Source organism: Chinchilla lanigera, unplaced genomic scaffold (assembly GCF_000276665.1).
Source record: "Chinchilla lanigera isolate Chin_1 unplaced genomic scaffold, ChiLan1.0 scaffold00100, whole genome shotgun sequence".
Classification (NCBI taxonomy): domain Eukaryota; kingdom Metazoa; phylum Chordata; class Mammalia; order Rodentia; family Chinchillidae; genus Chinchilla; species Chinchilla lanigera.
In genome coordinates, this window is record NW_004955501.1 from 3975248 (window position 1) to 3999549 (window position 24302).

The window sequence follows — 24302 nt, forward strand, 5'->3', positions numbered from 1 at the left end:
CACTGTAGTCTTAATAGTCCATCTTAAAGCCAGATAGTGGCAATACTCTTTCTATTTTTAGCTTGTTATTCTAGTTGTTGTGCCTTACCATCTAAATCTTTAAAATCACATTGTCTCTAGCTACAGAATTCCTCTAAAGAGTTTGAATTAAATTGCATTAATTTATAGATCAATTTGGACATAACTTACAACCTGACAGTACTGAATCTTTCAAATCATAAGCATGGTATGACTCATTAATCATATAATATTCTTCATGTAATTAATGCATATGTTTGGGGGGTTTTATATTTATACCTAAGTATTTCTATTTTTGAGGTATGGGAAATGGTCATTTTAATTCATTTTCCAATTTTATTGCTAATTTAGGAATAACTGATTCTGTGTGTTAACCCTGAATCCTGTGACCTTGCTAAATTCACTTACTAGTTTGAGCAGCTTTTTCTTGTAGATTACTTGACATTTGATTACTTGACATTTTTTATGTGGACAGATACGTCACCTATGAATAAGGACAACAATATGCCTTTTATTTCCCTTTCTTGTCTTAGTGCATTGGGAAGTAGTTCTAGTTCAGTGTTTTTAGGAGCAGTGAGGGGGAACATCTGTGACTTTTTCTCAATATTAGAGAGAAAGTATACTATTTTTCACCACTTAAAATGCTGTACACTATATACTTTTTGTAGATGCCCTTTTTCAAATTAAGAAAATTCTTTTCTATCCTATAAGGAGCTCTCATGAATGGATGTTAAATTTTGCTATAAGGTTTGCTATAAGGAGCTCTCATGAATGGATGTTAAATTTTGTCAAATGTATCTTTATCAATTGACTGATAGGTTTCCTCAGTTTTTCTTTAACTTGTTAATATGGTGAATAGCATTTATAAATTTTCAGATTTTTTTTTTTTGGTTTTTCTCTGGTACCAGGAACTGAACTCACGACCTTGCACTTGCCAGGCAGGTGCTTTGCTGCTGAGCTAAATCCCCAGCCCCAATTTTCAGATATTAAACTTGCTTTACATTCAAAAAATAAACCACACATATTTGTGGTATATTATTCTCTTATTATATTGCTGGAGACACTTTTTGTGTTTATGTTTGTAAGGGATATTGATCTGTAGTGTTATTTTCTTAGGCTTTCTTTAGTTTTGCATAAGATTAGTAATGGTCTCATAACATGAGTTATGAACTATTCATTTGTCCATTTCTGAATGATTTTGTGAAGAATTGGTGCTACTTTTTTTTAAATACCTGTTAGAATTTACCAGTGAGACCATCTGAGCCTGACATTTTTTAGAGGTTTCAAACAAGTATAATTTCAATTTTAAAAATAGATATACAAGTATTCAGGCTATCTACTTCTTGAATGAGTCTTCTATGACAGTTTTCAACTTTCAAGAAATTGGTCATTTCCTCTAATTTGTATAATTCATGTGTATGACATTTTTTTGTAGTATTTCTTCATTACTTTAGAATACACAGGGGACTGTGGCAAGGTCCCCCAGTGCATCCTGATAGTAGTGTCTTAACTCCTAGTTTGTATCATAATTTTTTTTCTTGGTTACTCTAGCTGAAGGTTTATCAATTTTACTTACCCTTTCAAAGAAGTAGTTTTTGGTTTCATTTATTCTTTATTGTTTTATTTTTAATGTCACTGATTTATTCTCATATTTATATCATTTCTTTATTATGACTTGCCCTGGGTTTTATTTTCTATTATTTCTTTATTTTATTAAGTTGGAAGCTTAGATTAACAATCTAAGCTCTCTCTTCTTTTCTGATGTAAGAATTTAGTGCTACAGATTTCCCTTGAAGTATTTCTTTGGCTTCATAGTGCACGTTTTGAAAGGTTGGATTTTCATTTTTACTGAGTTCAAAACATTTTCTAATTTCTCCCAAAGACTTCCTCTTGGGAAGAATTATTTGGAAGTATGTACTTAATCTTCAAGTGTTTGAAGATTTTCCAATCAATGTCTGTTTTTAACTTCTGGTATAATTGTATGACGGTCAGAGTACAGCTTTGGATGATGCTGGTTCTTTTAAACTGGTTTAAGGTTGTTGTATGACATAGGATACAGTCCATCTTGGTGAACATTCTATAGGCACTTGAGATGAATTTGTATTCTGCTGTCATTTCATGAGGTATTCTACAAATAGCAAATAAATCCTGTTAATTGATGGTATTGTTCACTTATTGTATATATTTGCTAATCTCCTACTAAATCTCTCAATTATAGTACTTGAGAGAGATGTGCTAAAATCTCCAACTGTGACTGTAGATTTGTCCATTCTTCCTTCAGTTCTTTTTTCTGTGTTTCTCTATTTTATTGGTACATTTTAGATATACATAGCAATTATGTTCATCATAGAGAATTTGTACCTCTACATGATATATCTTGCTTCTTTTTTCCTCATTCCCCTCTCTTCCTGTCAATCCTTCTTTCCCTCGTGATTTACCTTTGCTTCCTTTTTTCCTTCTGTTCTTTTACTTTCTTGTCCTTCTTTCCTTTCCCCCCCCTCCTTTGTTCCCCTTCTCATTTAAATATTCCCATTTCCCAATATCTATTATGCATTTTGATCCTTATTTACACTTTTGGTTTCTCACACCAGAGAAACCACGCAGTATTTAAACATGTGTGTCCAATTTATTTCACTTAAGAGTATGGTCTCAAGGTACATCCATTTACCCAGAAATGTCTCAAGTTTATCCTTCTTTATGGAAAAGTAGTACTCCCTTGTATTAAAAAAAAAATCTTTATCCATTCATCAGTTGATGGGAGTTTGGGTTGTTTCCAAGATTTAGCTATTACAAACTGTGCCACTATAAACATGGGTTCACATATATTGCTGTGGTATGATGCTTTTAATTCTTTCAGGAAGATCCCAAAAAGGGGAATAGTTGGGTCAAATGGAACCTCTAGTTTTAGTTTTTTGAGGAATTTCCACAGTGGTTGCTCCAGTCTACACTCCCACCAACAGTGGAGAAGGGTTCCTTTTTCTCCACAGCCTCATCAGCATTTATTATTGGTTTATTTCTTGATAATAGTCATTCTTTCTGGAGTGAGATGGAATCTCAGTGTTGTTTTAATTTGCATCTCCCCAGTGATTCAGTTTCTTTGCTGATACTTTGTATCTTTACATTTACCTCAAAACTATTTGCCCTCACTTTTTGGAGCATGGCTATGGTGCTGATCTTAAAGTCATTTTCTGCCTTTGTGCCATCACAGGATTAGCATCTGCTGATGTTTTACCTTTTCTTTCTCCAAGTGAGATCTTCCTGGGTGTTTTGCTGAGTACTTTGGAACTGTAGCCTTTGCCACACTACACAAAACTGCCTGCATGGTCATCAACCAGCAGCCAGACTCTGACTGGGACGTTGGTCTTGCCCAGAGTTTAATTCTGAAAAACTGTGGTAGGATGTTTAAGACAAGATCAGTGCATGCCAAGCTCAGAGGTGACCGCAGAGTTCACCCACTACTTTAAGGAATTGCTCTCTGTGATTCCTTCCTCCTCATGGCCCACTTCCTGGTCCTCTAACCAAAAAGCAGGGGCTTTGGTTTCCTCATTCTGCCATGTACTCCCTGTATCTGTGTCTGCATTTGTGGCCAATCAACAGGAAATAGCGAAAAGACAATGAGTATTTGCCTCCTTACTCTTGGGATCTTAGCTCCTCTGACAGGAGAGAAAGCTTAGGTGCCTGCCTGACTACCAACATCACTGCTATCAACTGAAATGTAGAGGTGCAGAGTCACAAAACAATAGGAAAGAGGAAAACACAACATTAGGGATTTCCTCTGTTCTCTCAAACATCTTCTCCTTTCTCCTCAAGCCAAAAGGGAGAATTCTGAGTGCCTTTCCTTTGCACCCATTTTGTACTTCTGGGTTTGGAGATGCCTGTGAGTCCAGTCTAGCTGAAGGCAGAGAAGGAGAGCAAATGCCAATTTGGTAATGCTTTAAACACTGGTCTCTGTCCACAGTCTGCAGATCGTCTCCCCAGGCATTCAGCCCAGGGTGGATAGTTTCACCCAGTGGGAGACAGGTGCCATGTACTAACCCCACTACTTCACTTCTCCTAGATCTAGAAATCATCGTCTTGGTTGTTGATTCAGTTAAAAAAAAAAAAAAAGAGAAATACTTGTATATTCGAAAGAAAGCTCTGAAATGAATGAGTTCCTGACAGCCTGGCTGAGACAGTCCCTCCTCCCTCTCTGCCTCTGCAGGGACACAGCTGACCGTGGAGGTCCACCCTCGAGATGCCATGCCCCAGTTTCTCAAGAAGTTCTCCTTGGCTAAATGTACGTACATATAGGGCTGCTCAGGGCAGAGGGCTGGCAGGGAAAACTGAGGGAAGGAGGGTGGGCTGATCCCAGCCTGGGCATCTTCTGAGGAAAGGGGAAGATTAGGCTGGCCCTACAAAGTTGGAAAAGGCGGAGGTGTGCCAGCTTCATGTTGGGAGACTCTCCACACCCAGCCTGCGCTGTTCTTGTGTCTCTGGAATCAGGCCTGGGTGACACAGGCCTATGGCTAAAGGTGCACTTTATCACAAGAGTGTTGCTGATGTTTTTAGACACTGTTTGTTGACTGTGTAAGAAGAGAATGCACAGCACAGGAATTTCCATTCAGTGACTTTCCTGTCCTTGGTAACAGTATTATTGTCACCTTTTTTAGATCAGCAAAGTAAGGTTCAGAAAGACAAAATAATTGCCCAAGTTACCCACCTAGGCAGTGGATCAGAACTCAGATCCAACTCTGAAGCCACTGGTCTTCACCATAGTACTTGGCTGATTCACTGCACAGCACAGTCCCGGCCATCAGATCTCCCGCACTACCTTGTGGAGCATCTCCCTGCATCTGTCCCTCTCATGCCTAAACAGGAAACTCTAGAGGAATGTAGACCAGGGAGCAAAGCTAGTTGCTCTTTTCAGTCTCTTTCATTCCATCAAAGGATGGAGGTGGTAATAAAACATTGCTGTGAGAAACAAAATGCCACTGGTTCTCAGAATGGCCTGCGTATGTTTGCAATATCTTATTATATGTATAGCCTAAAGTGACTTTTAAGGACATAAAGCGCCTGCCTTGATATCCCTTACCTCCAGTTCTGCCTGTTTTCCATCAGGGACCTAACCTGCTTGACCTGGTTTCAAATCAGCAGAAGTTCCTTTGCATTTCCCTACAGGGCCTAACTCCTGGCAGCCGTTGGGCCTTAACTGTCCCAAACTCACAGGATTCAGTTGTCATTTGATTACTACCATATTTGACCTTTCTGGATCCCAAGCACCATACAGATTGCCGTCCCCTGTTCTCATTTACCCATGGTCTTTCTCATCCTCTGTTATCTAGAGGAGAACCCTTCATCCTCTCAATGTGCCCAGTGGTGTTCAATGATGAGAATTTGAGGAAGGCAGAAGCACCAGGCTCCCGGTGGGCCTGCTCCATAACCCAAAGCAGTGAGATCAGAGCACCTTCTGCCTCTGCTCACAAACTGCAGCTCCCTTTCCTTTTGTCCAGTCCTTGGTTCCAAATCTTCCCCCATCCCACTGCTCCCTGCTGTCCCAACAGCAGTTTGGTGGAGGGTAGGACAGGAGCATGGGGACTGTGAAAAGGAGAGCTCAGAAAAGCTCTCAGAATCAAGATCTGCAGAGAATCATCAGAACTTGCATTTCTTTTTCTTCTGAAATGACGCTACTTCTGCTTTTGGGCTATTGTAGGTTTACAAAGTGATAAAAATGGAAACACAAGACCTCGGCAGCCTGGAAACAAAGATGCCCTTGGTGAGTTCAAGCTCCTCTCTAAGACCATTCTCAAAAGAACATAGTGTTAGCCTTGTGCACCAAGCTCAGAGCAATTGGCAGTGGCTTCTTAGGAAGCCACTGAGAGTCCGGGACCACCTCTGAATTTGGAGAGAAGAGTGTCACAAGTGATGAGTGGTCTTCTATGGACACATGTGGAGAAGGGAAGGGCTCTCATCCCAGAGGTCATCCCAGAGCCAAAAATTAACCCCTTCCAATAACAAAGCTGCCCAATGCAAGAAACATTAAAATCTGAATTCAGAATTACATCAATTTAAAAAGGAATGCCAGCTGGCTGTAAGGTAGGAGGTGAGTGAATGAGCAGACTAACGCAGAAGAAGAGACACTGAATGGGGATGGGGTGATGGGTAGACTAGGCTGGAATCCAGCTTTTCCCTCACTTGCTTTCCCTGGGCCTCAGTTTCCCCCTCAGGAGGGCAGATCGCACTTAAGGCCTGCTTCAGCCCTGCACTTCTTCCTACACTTTAATACTAGAATGATTTAGTTAATCTTACCAGTGTCTTACACATATTTGTGCAAAGTTACATTTCAATCTTATATAATCATCTCAGAAGGCAGCTTTCATGAGGCACAAATCATTATAGATCTTTTTGTTTTTTTGCTTTTTTTTTTTTTTCCTTTTTTTGGGTTTTTTTTCCAGGACAGGGAATTGAACTCATGACCTTGTGCTTGCCAGGCAGGCATTGTGCCACTGAGCTAAATCCCCAGCCAAAATTCTATTTTTTTTATTTTTTTATTTATTTTTTTTTTTGGTAATAGATCTTTTTGAAAAGTCTTCTTTTCTATACTATGGAAGGGTCATAGTTTCACAAGAGTACTTTTAGAACACCAGTGTATTTAATGTGAAATATTAAATACTATAAAATAGAACCAAGAAAGGAGAAAACTAGTAAAATAGAGTCTCCAAGTCCATTTTAGAAATGCCATTGCTCTTCTTCTGGCAAGGGAAGAGCAATACTGAGTGGAGATGTGTTAATTTGAAGTCCAGTTTATAGCCACTTAGGTTACCTGATGGCTCCTGAGAACTGGGGACACTCAGCAGGAGTCTGGGGCATGTTCCTTCTCCTGAGGGGCTGATTAGAGGGTGGCTTTATTGGACCCCACAGGGCAGGGGTTCATGATGATCTCCATCATGGTGTCCAGCAAATATCCCACCTCCAGCACCAGAAGGTGAGCAGGAGCCAAGATAGGGCTGGCCCCCGAGTTCCAGCTACACTTCCCAACACTGACTGTGGCTCTGCTGGGTCCCATGGTCAATCCAGGTGGCTACAGGCCCTGGGTCAGCATCAGTCTTGGCTTCCTTCCTCCCCACATCTCTGTCTCAGTGACATGATTTGAGGTTCACTCTCTGAGCAGGAGGCACCCAAGAGGCGGGACATGAGTGAGTGATTGTGAGGCTGTCCCCCAGTGTGTTCACAGCACTTCCAACACCAGAGCGATACTCCACAGATGGCTTTGTTGGAGTGCTCTAGTCTCCGGCTGGCCACGAACAAGAGAAGCTTGTCCGGTTGCAAATGATCCTCACGCCACTGCATGTCCATGGCACAGACCCACCCTCTTGAATCTGTCAGTGGCCAGCAGCACTGCCTGGGTGCACCCCACAGGAATCCCCAGAAAACTAAATGGCAGGAGAGAGAATTCCATCATCCAGATGTCTGTGAACAGCAGTGCAGGGGACTGAAGTTAAGCGAGCTTTTTCTTTGTTTGTTTTTTTATTTTAAAAGAAAAAAACTAACAAAACAACAACAATGAAGATAAAAACAAAACAACACAAAAAATGATACATGACCTCAAAACAACATGATAGGAATTAACAGTGGTTGCTGCATTACATACTGTTATCTTCAACGAAGTTGCTCAGTCCACCAGATGTAAGAATGCAAGATTGATCAATCAAAGACAGTAACAAGTAATACAAAAAAAAAAAAAAAAAAGGGCTGATTTCTCAGGGTCTGCAAAATAAGTTCCTATTCCCTGTGGGTCTTCAAAAGGACTATAGGAGTACCACAGTACCCAAACTAATTAGGCCAAGGACCCCTTCTAGGAGACACAGCTCTTGGAACTAGTGTTTCAGGCTTTGGGAAATTTGTTAGAGGTTAAGTAATCACAGAGCTTCAAAGAGCTAGCAAGGCCCAGGCCAAGCAGCCTGCCTTGGAGGTCTCGGCTGCTGATAGAACCTCCCTGTGTTTCCAGCCTATCCCTGGGACCGGTCCAGCCTAAAGTCCATGCCCCTGGACCTGCAGCAGTTTGAAAAACTGGACAGCTACGCCTCACAGGTAGGAAAGCTGGCCCTCTGGCGAAGACCCCCAAGTCTCCCCTGGCCCCTCCTGCAGGTACTCTGAGTCACTGGATGGATGGCCCAGGCGTGCCTTTTCACAGCATGTGCATAGGAAACAGAAGGCATAGGCACAGTTGCTGCCCAGGACCCAGGGCCATTCCTTTCCCGGGCACCACCCAGCCTCCTGTGCTTCCGCCCCAGGCTGTACACCAGGAGCCACGCTGTTGACAGGCCCCTCTGGCCAGCCCTGCCCTGCCTTGCCCTTGCCTGTCTGGGCATCCCTGCTGCTGAGCTGTACCAGGCCGCAACTCACAGAGGAAGGGAGGGAGAGGATGGGAAAAGACCATGAGTGCAGATGGCCCACGCCCCTGTGACCACGACCACATTCACTTCATCGTTCATGAGCTGCACCATCCCCTGCCTCGGGGCCCAGCGTGTCTGAGTGGGTGGGAGAGTCAGAAGTGACCCTCCAGAGGGGGCTGGGGGCCTAGGCCTGACTCCAGTGAGTGGAGGATGGAAGAGGAGGTGGACAAAGGTGCCCAGGAGGCTGGCAGAGAGGGGGAGGCTGGCCGTGCAGGACTGAGGAAGAGCCTGGGGGAGCATTTTAAGATGGGAGAGCAAGAGGACGTGGACATGGGGCAGCCAGGAGTGGGGGCAGGCAGGACAGGAAACACCCTGGCTGAGGAAGCTCAGTCTCTGCAGAACAGGAGGCCTGGGCCAAAGCCAGCATAGAGATAGCTGAAGCCAGAGGGCAAAGCGGGGTCTTAGTTGGAGGCCAGTTCTGCCTGGCCTCATGGGAAGCTAAAGCCTGGCCATCTCTGGAGACCGAAGGAGAGGGTGGGTCCAGAGTCTGAGGGTTTGGGGCCTGTGTAACAGAAGGGATGGGACAGGCTCCTGGCCAGACCAGTGCCAGGAGCCCAGCTGAGGCCAGAGACACAGCCACAGAGCAGTGGGTGGCCAGGGAAGGCCAGGAAGAGGGTGCCACAGGACCAGGCCATGGAATGGCAGTCTGGGGTCAGTCAGGACTGAGTGATGTGTCAGACACTGTTCTAGGCCCTGAGAGAAGGACAGGGAAAGAAGAAACATGGAGTTAGGGCAGCCATGGAAGACAGTGAAGCAGAAGACCAGGGGAGAGTGGGAGAAAGAGAGGCCCACACGTCTCCATGACATCAAAGCACCCGGTGTGGCAGGGGTGACTAGAGGTGACTCTCGGAGTCCCAGCGAGAGCAAGGTCAGAGAGACCTTCAAAGTGCAGCTGGAGAGATGCAGGTACCCACTGCAGGTGTGAGCACCAGTTGCGTCGGCTTCTCTCAAAAGTTGACCAGGATCAAGGCTGCCTTTCTAGCAGTCCCAAACCGGTTTTCCCTGGGAGGACGCTGAAAGGCTAATTCGTTCTTTTACCATTGTTACCATGGTGAAATATCTGTAACATAAAATTTGCCATTTTAGCCAGGTGTGATGGCACACACCTATAATCTCTAGCCCTCAGGAGGCCGAGGCAGGAGGCTTGCCGCTGGTTTGAGCCCAGCCTCAGTTACAAAGTGAATTCAAGGCTAGCCTGAACTACATAGGAAAACCTTATCTCAAAAAACAAAACAAAAAACCAAAAAGAAAAAAAACCTTGACATTTGAATTAATCATTTTTAGTATAAAACTCCCTGGTATTAATTACACTCACTCACAATGTTGCACAGGCGTCAGTATCTATTTGAAAACCCTTTCATCATCTGCAACAAAAAATCTGTATGCATTAAGGAATGACTTCCCATCCACCTTCCCACATCCCCCCCATGCTCTTTACTCACAGCCTATGAATTTGCCTGTTTCAGATATTTCACTTAAGTGGAATCATCCACTACTTGCCTTTTTGTGTCTGACTTGTTTCACTTATCACCATGTGTTAGACGTGATAAACTTCATTCTTTCTTTTTCTGGTTAAATAATATTTCATTGTATGTATGTACCACACTGTGAATGTCCATTCGTCTATGGATGGATATGGCAGTTGTTTCTATCTTTTGGCTATTGTGCTGCCAGTGAATATTAGTGCACAAGTGTCTGGCTGAGCCCCTGTCCGCAGTGTTTGGGGTGTATGTATACACCTTGGAGTGAAATTGCCGGATAATGTGGTAATTCTCTGCTTAACTTGTTGAAAAACCACTGCAGCGTTGTTCACAGCAGCTAAACCACTTTACGTTCAGCTAATGCAGACCTGCTGGTAGACCTCCCAGTAGGTATAAAGCGTTATGTCACTGTGGCTTTGATTTGTATTTTTCTCATGACAAATGATGTTAAGGATTTTTTACATGTGTTTATTGACTATTTGTGTACCCTCTTTGGAGAAACGTCCATTTGATCCAGTCCTTTACACACTCTTGAGTTGGACTGTCTTTTTGTTCAGTTATAGAAATTCTTTATATATTCTAAATATTAAATCCTTGTCAGTTATATGATTTAAAATACCTTCTCCCATGCTCCCAAGTTTGCCCTTTCACTTTGTTAATAGTACCTTTAAGGTACAGAATCTTTTATTCTAATGAACTCTAATTTATCTATTTTCTCTTTTGTCACCCATGTCTTTGGTGTCATATCTAAGAATCCCTTGCCAAACTCCAAGGTCATGATGACTTACGCCAGTGTTTTCTTCTAAGAGTTTTATGGTTTAAACACTTATATATGAGTCTTTGATCCATTTCAAGTTGATTTTTGTATACGGTGTGAGGTAGAGGTCCGACTTCTTTCTTTTACACATGGAAATCCAGAGCACAGTGGCTGGGAGCTCCAAGGGGACTGTGAAAGGCTGTCCTTCGGGCTGGTGCCTGCGCCTGTTGTGTGGAAAACAAAAACTCTTGTTGCAGTGTCACTTGTTAAAGAGACTGTTCTTTCCCCTATTGAATGGATGTGGCACCCTTATAAAAAAAATCAGTTGGTCATAAATATATGGGCTTATTTCTCTCAATTGTATTCCACTGCTCTACATAATCCTTCTGCCAGTACAACCTGCTTTGATTAGTTTCATGGTAAGTTTTCAAATTGGGTAGACCCATCAACTTTGTTCTTTTTTCAAAATTGCTTTGTCTATATGGAGCCCCTTGCAATTTCACATGAATGTGAGGACTGGCTTTTCCATTCCAAGAGCTGTTGGGATTTTGATAAAGATTGTGTTACATCCATAGATTGTTTTTGGAAGTATTAACATAACTAGAGGCAGCCACAGCTGTCCAGATACCCACTTGGCCCCAGGATCTTCAGAGAAAAGTTGTGGTACTTCTAGGGCTGGTGATTCAGCTGGTCAGTACCACCTGCCCTGTCTGACTCCCCCATCTCCGTGTGATTTATCTTCAGTCAGCCTTGTCCCTTTGTACCTCTCTCTCAGCTTCCCTGCCCGGAGGAAGGGCAAGGCTGGCCAGAAGTGTCAGGTGCTGAGCCTGGGCTGGGGCCTGGAAGGAGCTCTGGGAGAAGGAGCAGCATGTAAATGAGAAGGAAGTGGGTGGTGTCTGAGGCACAGGGTGGGGAGGTGGTTAAGGGCAGATTTTGGAGGACTTAGTAGGTCAGGTGAGCTCTGCATTGGCTCCCTGCTCCCCTATTTCCTCACATCCAAGGCCTAGCTCCGAACTCCCCCAGGCCCTGATGCAGAATGCCTTTCCTGCTCCCCAGGTGACAGTCAAGAGTGGCCTAGATGAACTGGTGAGTGACCTGCTGCAGGAGGCCCACAGTGATCTGGAAAGGGTCCGCGCCATCTGGATCTGGATCTGCCACCACATAGGTAAGCCCACCTGTACTGCAGCTGGCTCTAGAACTCCTTGATCTTACTGCCCGCAGGCCCTGCACCAATGAGTGTAGAGTGTGTTGGAAAGTTGGGGATGACTCCTCAGTGGCTGGGGTGAGTAAGAAAGGACCCATCAAGGACCTTCCAGAGCCAAGATCCTCATTCAGCAAGAGCTTCTCCTCCATCTGGGCTTTCTAAAGAGCGTGATCCACAGAGACAAAGAGGCCTAGGACAAAGGCCAGCTCCACAAAGGGTTTCCATTGGTGGAGGAAGTCACAGTCGTTTGGAAAGTTATTGCAACACTGGAGGTTCCATAAAGTACCATTGCTGGAAGGACAGACTCTGCTCTCCCTGCGGCTTGCTTCTACACTGTGACCTTGGCTACAGGGCTGAGCCCAGGCTCCAGGTTCTCAAAGGACAGCCTTGGGCATCTCACTGGGATAAGCCAAGCCACAGAGGGGGCTTCCAAGGGGATGCCACTCCTTGCTGCATCTTGTAAGTGCAAGTGAGAAGATGGAGGTGTCAAGCCACAGCACAGACTCACAGTCCTTGGACAGGAAGAGCCACCAGGCCTCTCTCAACCTGTCAGAGGCTTTTTCTTTGTCCTCTGGGAGGCAGCTTAGAGGACGAACGCAGCTGACATAAGCAGAGGGTGTGAGCGTGGGGCCTAAGGGACCACCTCCTGTCACTCCAACCCTGACAGTAAGCCTGGTCTCAAAGGGGCAGGAACAGAAAGAACATCCAAGTGGAACTATTCACCACTCCCAGCCGTGTGCATGCACATATAGCTCCTCCCCAGAGGCCAGAGAGCCAAATAGCCCGTCTCCCTGTGCCTTGAGCTTTCTCTTGTTACTTGTACAAAAGGTGACATCTTTCCAGATGTAGCTGGGTCTGGTGCCTGGTTCCAATCAGCCCACCGTGACTCCCCTGGCCTGATGATGCCCACAGGACAGCTAGGGCTGGGATGGTGCTGGTACAGTGGGGCCTCTTCTCATCTCTGCCCCAGCCTCAGCTGCATCAGGGCCCTGGTTCCTTAGTGCCCTCTTCTGCCCTCCAGAGTATGACATCGAGGCTGCCCAGGAGAAGGACCGCCAGGCCTTCAAGCCCACTGACATCCTGCGGACCCAGAAGACCAACTGTGACGGCTACGCTGGCCTCTTTGAAAGAATGTGCAGGTATGACAGGCAGCCAGTGAGTGTCTGGTTCCCAGGTGGAACTCCCGGCCCTCTCCCTCTCCCTCTAAAGCACTGTGGGTCTTTGCCACAAGCCCAGCCTGAAGCCCGAGTTTGCAAACTCTGCTCTGGAATCCAAGTGAGTTCTGAAAAGGTCAATTTCTCCCTTTTTAACACCAGCATAATTGACTTTGTACCATCTGCCGAGCTTCGTGATGCATTAACATAATGGCAGATGAATGCAGGGAGATAATTTGGTTATAAAAGGCCCCTTTTCCGCCTTCGCCCATCTCCATACAGCTGAAGGTTAAAAGAATGGCAGGCTTGAGAGCCAGAGGACAGTGGCTGCGACCTCCAAGGGGACTGTGAAAGGCTGTCCTTCGGGCTGGTGCTGGCGCCTCTTGTATGAGAAACAAAAACCCTACCTGAAAAGATCCATCCGCTGGAAAGCTGAATAGCCAGAAAGCTACTGCTCTAGGCATCTTTGCACTCAGTTTTCAGGGCTCTGGGCATGAGCATGTGGCCAGGGTCCTGGCCCACGGAGAGAATCGGTCATTGCTGGTTTCCTGTGGCCTCAAGAAAAGCTTAAGGCTGGTTGTGTCCTGTTGACCCCCATTGTTTTCTGTAGCCCTTTCTGAGATCTGCTGGGTTCCCATAGGAACCAATCAGTGAGACCTGGGGCCAGCAAAGAGTCCCTTTTTCAGGAAGTAAGAGGACAGCTGCCCATATCTCTACCGCTCTCTGAGAGTAGGTCTTCTCAGCCACCCAAATGTCAGCCCACCAGAACTGCGGATGACGAAAAAAAAAAAAAAAAAAATCAAGCCAAGTGCAGCAACCAGGGGTCCCCAGCATGCAGCCATGATGCGTCAGTGTTGCACAGGCGGCTGCAGAGAACCTGGGTCTGGGGGACACGCATCCTGCTCCTGGCCTGCAGCCACAGCTGGGCTGCCTCCCAGCCTGGAACCACCACCAAGCCTGAACATGCACCTGGTCCCACGGTGCTGCAACCCTCCTGCTCAGCTCCCTCCTCTTCCCCTCACTCACATCCTGAGCTCACAGCCTCAGATGGACCCAGGGCAGTCAGGGTACCGAGAACACCATCCTAGCCACTACATCCACGCCTCCAGGATACCCACTCCACTCTCACTCCCACCGCCACCCTAGGCCCAGACCCAGGTACCTCCGCCTACCTTTGGGCCTCCCAGGTAGCTGGACTCTCACTGGTCTCTCTGCCCAGGCTTCCCTGCTCCTAACTTCCTGAATCTGATGCAGAGCTCACACTGACCTACAAAGTCCTCCAAAATCTGACCTCAGCCAAATCCCTACCCTCCACCTCAGACACCACCCACACTTCCCTCTCATGTGTGCACTGCTCCCCTGTCCCAAAGCTCCTTCCAGCCCCAATTCCAGGCCCAACGCCTTCCCCTCCTATGACGTCCTCCTCATACGGATGTACCAGCTCGTGTGTTTCCCTGTGCTCTCACTTAAGAACTTTTTAAAATTGAACAGAAACTTGCTCATTGTATCTGATTTAAAGGCATGCAAAACAAAAAGAAGAAAATCAAGTGGCTCTGAGATAAGTAGAAAAAATACTGTAAGCATTTTGTCATATTCCTTTCCAGACTTCACCCTATGCACATAGACATTACCTGTGTTCGTTTCCTCACGCCCCTTATAGGTCTTACACACTCTTATGTGTCTTTAGCCCCCTCTCTTCCTGCCTCCTCCATGACATTGATATCAGAATCTTATACACAGTAGGCCCTCAATAGATATTTTTAGCGTGACAGGGTATTCCTGATGGAGTTGTGTATTCTCTTTTAAATAATGAAATAACTACCCCTGGGAGAGCTCTGCTGACCACCACAGTTTCGTTTCAGTCTGTTTTCAGCCGCATTTGTCCCTAACATCTTTCAGAATGTGGCTGTATTCGTCTGAATTTGTAAATTTGAAAACACCCTGCTTTTTGAAAGCCATAAGATACACACTTCTTTATCTAGTAAATGCTTGCTAGCATGCTGCAGGAGTGGCAGATTTAAAGCTGGAAAGACTGGAGCTCCAGTCCCTAATCGAGCACTCACTCACTTCGTTCCTTGTGGTAAGCACTTAACCTCTCAAAGCCTCCGCTCTCTCCTCCACGCCTGGGGACTCTACAGCCTACTCGGTGGGACTCCAGGACTCAGTGAGAACATGCAATTGGGGTTTGATCACCTGACCTCAGAGTTGCTATTTTATAACCTTTTCTCTCTTGCTTGCCAGTTGAGGTGTTTTTGCTCTGTGGAACTTTCATACTGACTGCGCTGGCCCACATAGACTCAGAAAATTGACACTTGCCTTAAATGAAACTGTCAGCCTTTCCAGCTCGGCCAGATGCTTAACCATGTCCATATTCTGGCCTGCAGCTGATCATTAAAATACATCCCAACACTGTGCACCACTTAAAGTTAGTTTCAGGCTGGCGGTTACCCTGCACAAATTTCATCACAGTGCCTGCGACATGTAACGGTAGCTCACACTTCCCCAAATTCCTTTAATTTTTGCTTTAAAGATCAGTAACCTATCCATGCATCACTTTCTTAATTCACTTTACCTCTAAAATAACTGCAAAAGTTTGGTCAATTCATTAGCTAATTCCTTAATAACTAAAGACATGCAATCCACACTTGCTGATTTATCCCTGCTTGGTTGTCAGGGTCACCTCTTAGTAAGAGTTGTACCCACAAGGCCATCATTACTTCCTGTCAGTGCATTCTGCCTCCTTGGAATGGCCTCATTAAAGACTGATTTAATAAAGTAATTTGGTGGGGAATTCAGATATTTTCATAGCATCATTCATTTCCACATTGCCTTTCCCAAGTTACTGATGTGGAGGCTTTTTGTTAGTGCAATTTCGAGTAACGGTTGGTCCAGTTTCTTTCTGACTTTCTATCATCACGCATTAATGTCTTTCCCTTTGCCTTGATTGCTCACAGCCTTAATTGATTCTGCCTAATTTCCTTGCAGGGAACAAGGTTAATTCCCCAGGCTCCTGCCACGGAGCTGGCCCCTGTAAATTCTCTTCCTCTACTACAATGGCTGCAGCACCACGAGCTAGCAGATTTCTAGAGATTCTGGATAACCAGGAGCTTACTGCCAATCTGAGGCTTTGACACTGAGTGGGCTAGTTGTCTCCGATCAGGTGTCAACTGGTTTTCCATCCATCCTCCAGCTGTCACAGAGAGCAAGGCCAGAGGCAGGCAAACTCAGACGGCTGCTTCTGCGCAGCATGATATCCCCAAGATCCTAAAGCATGACTTGGTTCCAAATGCCCCCAAAGAGAGGAAGCAGCCATAAGCTTCCTGGGAGATGCAGACTCCCTCTAAGACAGATAGATTCAAATTATTGCCAAATCTGATTTTGTCATGTAAAACCTCTGAAAAGGACAACTGAAAGCCCCTCAACCTTGTAGATAAAGGATGATACAAAGATGAACTGTACCACTGTAGCAAATCATTCTCTAATTGCACTCTGTTTATAAGTTAAACTCTACCTTCACTCATAAATTTATTAAAATGAAGTCTTGATTTACCAAAAGCTTGGTCCAGTGCAAAGGCTCCTGAATGGTGCTTTGGGATACTTGCATTCCAGGCTCGCTTTGGCCCCTAGCTAGCTCTGTGTCCCCAGGCAAAGCAGCCTGCCTGTCTGAACCACTGAGGAGAGGACATGGGCCTCAGGGTGAGAATTAGCATTATGATTACATTATTCTAGCCATAGGATAGTGTACAAAAAGGCAAAATGAGCACCACAGCAATTGAGCATAGAGACACTGTCGAGTTTGCAAGAAATAAGTACACAAATCCTAAGCTACACCACTGTGTGTTTATCCTGCTGCAGCACAGAGATCACACCACTTCCAACAAGATATTAAAAGAAAAACATGTGCACTGCTTCTCTTGCAGCTACTGTTCTCCCCTCTTCTCTCCCTTCCTTTCTTTTCCCCTTGCCTAAGAGTTGCTGGGGGAGGTGATCACAGAGGGCAGAGTCCACTGTAGTCAGAGCTGATATGAGCAGGCCGGCCCTACCTGCCCAGCCTTTTAGCCACACTGCTGGGGCCCAGAAGTGCCTAGGTTACAGCAGCATCACACAGTGTCACTGGCAAGGCCTGGACCATCTCAGTATAAAGTGACAGTCAGTCTTGACCCACCACCTGCAAAGTGAATACTGAGGTCACACCTCACTAAAGTGGAAGCAGCAGTAGCCTCAAGGCCACTGAGGTCAGCCAGGAGTCCCTGCCCTCTGCCTGCCTGCACCTCTTCCAGTCTGTGTCCATCAGGCCAGGTTGGGCAGCCACGTGGTCGTGGGCTGCCTCAGGGCCCAAGCCCTCAGAACTTCCCAAGTTGGGTCCTTGAGCCCTGGCACTTCCTATGATGGAGCAGTGGCTTTTTCCCAATCCTCTGGCTGTCCCAGGGAAGTTTGCCAGGGCCAGTTGCAGTTTCCCTGCATGCTCATTCCCTTTGTGGCCCAGGATACACATCAGCTATATTCTACTGTGGAACTGGCATGAGGCTCGTTAAGACGGTTGAAAGGAAAGGCTAAGATTCTTCAACTGAAGTTGTTCAGTTGATCTCCTTGAGGGATCCTGGGCTCTAGGATGGCTGGTCGAGCACTCTGGCAGGTGAGCCCTTCAGTCAGTATTCTCCCAGCTCCTGTCAGCACAATGACTCCCTCTATCGAGCTCTCCCGGAACTTGTTTACAGATTGTGTTTCAGTGACGTTTCACAGATCTGCCCTCCTTCCAGCCAGGAACAGGCCTAGAGCCCCTGAGCCTTATTTTGGGAAGAGTACATTTGACTATATGGTACTGTGCCGCGTCATGCCATATCTTCCTGCCTGTGGCCTGCTCCTGTGCTTTGTTCAGTATATACAGTTGGTGGTCTTTGTTTCTGTTTGCTTGGTTGGTTATTTAGGGTTTCTTTTTTTGAAGTACTTGGGATAAGAACCCAGGGATGCTGTACCACTGAGCCACATTCCCAGCCCTTTTTATTTTTTATTTTGAGACAGAGTTTCACTAAATTGTCCAGGCTGGCTTCAAACTTGTGATCCTCCTGTCTCAGCCTTCCAAGGAGCTGAAATTACAGGCCTGTGCCTCTGCACCTGACAGTCAGTAGTCTTTTGATGACATGAGAGGGTTGTGTGTCATCCTGACTAGACACAAAACCCCAACTAGTTCTATAGTCATTGTTTTCCATATGGATTACCTGACTTTGCATGAAAACTATGGATTATTGACAATAATGCTTTACATTATGACTTCCTCTGTCCCATTCATCTTGCACATGGCTGCCAGGTAATAAAGTATCCCGTGTCATAGTCAAGCAATGCATAAACTTACAGCGGAGTTCATTTTTCATCTTTTTCCTGCTGCAGGCATTCCCCAAGGCCCTCCCAAATTCTCCTCAGGCTGTCAGAGGAGACTCATCCCCTGGAGATCACTTAATGCCAACCTTCCTGGGAGCTCATGATGTGTCTGGCAGGGCCACACTGGGGGTTAGAGCTGGGAGGAGAGCCCTGATTTCCCTGCTTAGCCCACTCCAGCTTGGACCACAGTGGATATCTCTGCCACTCCTGTTTCCTCCTTCAGCCCTTTCCTGAGTTAGGGGAGCTTCCGCTGTGTTTGCCAGATCTTCTCCCCACTTCACCCCTCACAGGGAGGGTACCCTGCACATACTCCTCAGGGCAGGCTTCTCCCAGCAGAACTTCCAGGCTGCCCACATCAGTGCCCACCCTGGTTTACCGCAGCACCTGGAGTCCGCACCAGTGCTACATGTGCCTCCTGCCTCCTTGACCCCAGGTGGCGCAAACAGAGGACAAGCACCAGTGAGCTGTATGTCCAGAGGCCCAACAGCTCCGCTGATGAGTCCACCTCAATCAAAATGAGCCATTCACTAAACACCAGGGCTCCCTGGACTCCCCTTATCCTCCACATCCTGCTAGACATTAATAGGCACAGACGTCCTGCGCAACAGTGGAAGATGATTCACCAGAGGATAGAATTTTAAGGAGTATTTATCAATTTTTTCCAATTCTAAAAGTAACACATAATCTTGCTTGTAAATCTCAAAAATATAGAGGAATTTAAAGCAGGAAATTAAAATCACCCTTATCCCATTACTTCCTAAGAGATCTGGAAAAAGAGGTTCTCTCTCTGTCCGTCTCTGTCTGTCTCTGTCTGTGTCTGTCTCTCTCTTTCCCCTCTTGCTTCCAAGTACACACATTATTTGCATGCGCAGACATTGCACTGACTGTGCAGTTCTAACACTGAGTTGGAAGTATGAATCACCACCCTAAAGAAATATTTTTCACAACACTTTTCTCCTTACCCAGTCTGAGTGAATGTGGCCCTCCCTGCTATTGAAGGCTTTCCCTCCCACCCAAGCCTCCATCTCACCCTCTCCCCTCTCCCTCTCTTCTCTGCTGGCTTTCTACTCTAAGACTGTAGAGCCGTTCACATTGCCCCATCTGGGAGCACCCCCTCGGCCCCACATCACCTCCGGCATGACCTAGCACCCCGCTCTCTGCGCTCTCTGTCATGAGAGATGAGGCCCAGGGTGCTCTGTGTCTTCGTGCCACCCTCTCCTTCCAGAGGTTCCACGGCCCGTGGACTCCTGGCACCTCCTGTCCCTGGGCAGTTCTTCTGCTGTGGATGTCATTTTTGGCCACTAGCAATAGAAAATCTCACCATCAAGGTCTAGTTGCTCTTGCTGTCTGCCCCTGGGGTATCCCTGTTCTTTGAAATCCCTGCTGGTGTGTCCTCGTGAGATGCCCTAGGTAGCCAGGGAGGCCTGGACCTCCTTTCCAAAACTGTGGGGAGAAGGGCAGAGGCTGGCAAAGGTCCTCAGCCTGAGAGGGCTGGACTGTCAAGGTACAGCAGGGTAAAGGCTCATGTGGTAACTGGTTACCGTTATACACACCGCAGGTAACACAGATAGCAAGGGCACTAGAACCCAAACCCTCAGGACACTACGTGTTGCTTCAATGACTCTCTCAACAAATGGTCTGTAGATATAGATCAGTAAAACTTAATCCAATATTCTACTGATTTTCAATTATGCATTTTCGTAGAGAAAATTCCCCCACCGTTTTACCAAATGTGTAACCATTTCATCCCATTACCTTGGGAGGCCCCATGGCCCTGATGTTTAGAGCTACTGGGGCTGCAGACCTGATCCAAGCCAGGACCTGGCCCCAGAGGACCGTCCACTGGAAGAGGGCCTGGACTGCAGACTCAACCCATCTGAGGGGCATGGAGTCAGCACCATGTGGGAGGCTGGGAGGTTAGTGGGGTCCGAGGGAGCCCCATGCAAAGGGCGCCCTGCATGTCCAGGAGTTCATGGCTTTACTGGTTTTTCCACAAGAGCAAGGAAAATGTTTGGAGAGGGGGTTTCTTTCCAAATTTGCACAAAGGCCTCAGAAAGGCTAGCATGGCAAGCCCCCTGAATCAGATCGGCCATGGAGTTACCCACCCCATCCATCACATGGGGGCAGGGCTGCTGAGGAGAAAGGCCATCTGGCCATGGCAGGACATTTGGGGATTTCACTTTGGCCTCAGAGAAGTGCTCTCAGCCAAAACCCTCACTGGCTGGTTTTATGTGGACCCCAGATGTGGCCAGCACCCACCCTGACTGTCCGGGGTCCCAGAAAGTTGTGCCAGCTTAGTTTGAGCCATAGAAGAGGAACTATCAAAATAACTCCAAAGCTCTGGCAGGCGTTTTCACTCCTTCCGAGACAGTTACAGGGGCCACCAGAATCGTGGCCACAGCAGGCAGGCAGTGAGTGACATTAATACACTATAGCGGTTCCCATACCACCTTTGCAGAGGGCAGACCTGCAGGCCAGTCCTCCCTAGGTCACTGCTGGGGACACCAGTCTGTCTGCCATTCCCCATGCAGCTGGGCTTGCAAGGGCACAGCCAAGGAAGGAGGGCTGAACTTTCTCTGCACTCAGACCAGCACCTGCTGCGCAGCCCTGGCTCTCCCAGCCGCCCTGCCCCTCCTCATTCTTAGGTTTTGCTTCTCGACATCCCCTTTTCCCTGGTTCCAGCGCCACGCTCACTCTTGCCCTCACTTCTCTCCCAGATCATGTCAAGTGGGCTCCGGGGAGACACTGCAGAAGAGATCTGAACAGCCTCAGGGGAGGGGCAGATGGCAGGGCCTGCAGCCAGTCAGCCCCGGCCAGCACTGTGCCCTCCAGGGACAAAAGCTGGCAAGGCTACATATGTGAGAACGTGTGATAGGCAGGAAGAAGGACAGACAATAAGGACTGATGGACTGCGGGCGTGACAGGCAGGTCTGGGGCCCAGCCTAGTGGAGACCCTGCTCATACCCCGCATCACCCCCAGGATTGCTGGTGTGCAGTGCATGACAGTGCCTGGCTACTCCAAGGGCTTCGGCTACCAGACAGGACAGAGCTTCTCTGGAGAGTTTGACCATGCCTGGAACGCTGTGTACCTGGAGGGGAGATGGCACCTCCTGGACAGCACCTGGGGCAGCGGCCTGGTGGACAAGGTCACCTCAAAATTCACGTTCCTGTAAGCACAAGTCAAGGTTGGGCTGGGGATCTCAGGTATGGGGGAGGCACAAGCTGGAGAAGTCTGGAGGAAGGGAAGGAGGGCAGGTGGCCTTAGGGTTGCTGGCTGTGCTTGCCTGCCCTCAGGCTGAGACGGAGCTAGCTATAGGCCCAACCTTTTTGTAACCTCCCCTCCACTAACTAAATCCCTCCTCTGGCTCCCTATTACTCTCTTCACCTAAATCCCATGAGCGTCAGCGTTGGCCCCAGGCCCCATGTGCGGAAAGGCAGGCCAAGGTGCCCCTTTAACTGCCAGTGGGTCCCCTCAGGCCCTGTCCTCATTACACGCATGGACACCAGTCCTGTCTCCTACCACTTCCTTAGACACCAGCCTCCTTCTCCAGGCTGAGGAAGGGCCGTGGTCTCTGGGAAAGTGTGCGTGTTACACAGGAAAGTGTACAGTTACCACAGGCCACAGTGAGCACAGTGGCTGCCATTACACTGAACTAGTGCAGTTCTTCAGGGCCCTGGCCTTAATCTAAATTCACACAAGACATTCTTGTGGGCCTCAACGGCCATCAGATTCTATTCACCAAAATAAGAGTGCACTGTGACTTTTGCAGCTTAAATCTTGACACTACCACACTCGGAAGGAACACAGACTGGGTGTCCACACATTCAGCCGTGGGGCTTGCATATTCACAGACACTGCTTTTTCCTCCACTGCTCTGAAGGTGGCTCCTCTGGGGGAGCAAAGCCTGTCCATCTCAGGATGAGAACCCCATTCTCTGAGTCCCCATCCCTGCCCTCTAGAGGAGCACCAGCCCTCTACCTGGCCCAGGGAGCCACAGCGGGCCTCACTACACCTGCAGAGGAGAGACGGGCTGAGCGAGGTGTATGCTTCGGCACTCTACCTCCCAGCCTCCCTGCTATGCCAGTGCCCACACTCATCCACGGATTACAGCTTCGCACCCTTCAGATTTCTCGTTGGTGTTGAAGAGGCAGGAAGCCTTTTGCCCAGACACTCAGAAAGTGGCTTGGGTCCTGCTTTGGCTCCAGGGTCCAGAGGCAGCCATGAAGAAGTCTCTAGTGCCCGCGTTAGGACTGATGACAGCACCACTTCCCAGTTGGGTTGTTGGCTGGGCTCCTCCCGGTACTGTGTCAACCAAGAGAAGCCCCCAAGGCCCCCAAGAGTCCAGCCCCATGCTAAACTGAGTAAAGTGGCCAGGCAGGTTCCCCTGCCTTGGCCCCTAACCAGCTCTTCCTCTGCCCCAGCTACAATGAGTTCTACTTCCTCACCCACCCTGCACTGTTCATTGAGGACCACTTCCCAGACAACAAGAACTGGCAACTGCTGAAGCCTCCACAGTCTCTGAGGCAGTTTGAGAACAGCATGTACCACAAGAGTGAATTCTACAACAAGGGGATGCTGAGTGCCCACCCGGACGTGTCTATGATCAGAACAGGTAACTGGGGCAGGGGGCCAGGTTGTGCACCAGTAGCAGGGACAGAGCAGCCCTGGAAGCTGAGATCAGGGCCCATGTGGTCATGTGGGTATGCAGGGATGGCAGACAGCCCAGGCCATCAGGCTACCAGGGCAGGGCATGGCTATAGGTCACATTGGTAGGGACAGAAGCCCTCTTACCCTAGCATATGCCCTGAAGGGGTATGTCAGGGGCTGTGGGTTTCCTAGCACACAGGAGCCAGAGCTGGAGGGTCCTGAGCTAGGTACATCTCTCTCAGCTCACAGGGCAGGGGACAGACTGCTCAGCCCCCAGACAGCCCCAGCTCAGGTATCCAACAGAAGCCACCTGGCCTGTTGGGTTCTCCTCCCACACTCCTGGCCAGGAGAATATATGGGCCCCTCAGAGCCGTAACTGTGCATAAGGGGTCTACCTGGCAGGGTGGGGAGCCATAGGGCTCATCCAGAGAGCTGGGGGCATTCTTCCCAGGATGGAGGGTGCGGCCAGCTGCCATAGGGAGATAGCCAGTGATGCGAGGGGCAGTTAGGATGGACACACAGTAGGCAGTGTGAGCGGAGGAGAGGAATGTGTTCAGTAACCACCTAACCTCCATGCTCAGACACCCTCAAGGAAAGGGCTGGGGTCCTTGAGGCTCAGCCTGGCCTGCTCAGACCTCCCCTTCTAGAGGCAGGACCCAGCCTTTTCCCCAGGGCTGGACAGTGCAGAACACCGAGCTCAGCTGTCTCCCATGGCCGGCCTGGCGGGTAAGTGCTTCTGCCCTCTGCAGAGCGGCCATGATGGCCAGGTGTGTTTTCACACTCTACAGAGCATGAGGCTGAGCCCGGCAACCGGAACCATGGACATGGGCCGGAAAAGACTTTCTCGAGAGACATTCAGGAATGAGGGGAGGATGTTGGGGTGGCCCCAGCCCCACCACACTGCAGGGTGATGGGAGCAGCTGGGGGTCACAGGTGCCCCCAAGCTGGCTCCAGCTGGCAGGTCTCTTCCCCCACCCAATGGTTTCCTTAACCAGTTGCTGAGCTCCCGCACATTCTTCAAAGCTACAAATATCCGGCAGCTCCTGCTGTTAAAGTAACAGCGTGAGGTTGCTCACTTTGAGAATCTGCTCACCACGCTTGCATCAAATGGAGGCCTGCTTGGTCTGCAGCGGGCCAGGGAGCCACAGGGAACAATCGACCAGGCCAGACAAGAGCGCGCCATGTCACTGAGCTGAGTGCACCTTTGCAGGAGGCATAAAAATGTAAAC

At 48.0% G+C, this 24302-nt stretch overlaps 1 protein-coding gene across 2 annotated transcripts in view; it reads left to right on the forward strand.

Annotated features, from left to right (window-relative positions):
• Positions 1-24302, forward strand: part of Ky (kyphoscoliosis peptidase) — a 43493-nt gene that overhangs the window by 13645 nt on the left and 5546 nt on the right. For both annotated transcript variants that reach the window (XM_005406786.2, XM_013505809.1), the window contains exons 4-10: positions 4220-4294; positions 5708-5770; positions 8003-8085; positions 11745-11853; positions 12914-13031; positions 21406-21594; positions 22848-23038. In XM_005406786.2, coding sequence (XP_005406843.1) covers positions 4220-4294; positions 5708-5770; positions 8003-8085; positions 11745-11853; positions 12914-13031; positions 21406-21594; positions 22848-23038 — 828 coding nt within the window. The remainder of the gene's footprint in view (positions 1-4219; positions 4295-5707; positions 5771-8002; positions 8086-11744; positions 11854-12913; positions 13032-21405; positions 21595-22847; positions 23039-24302) is intronic.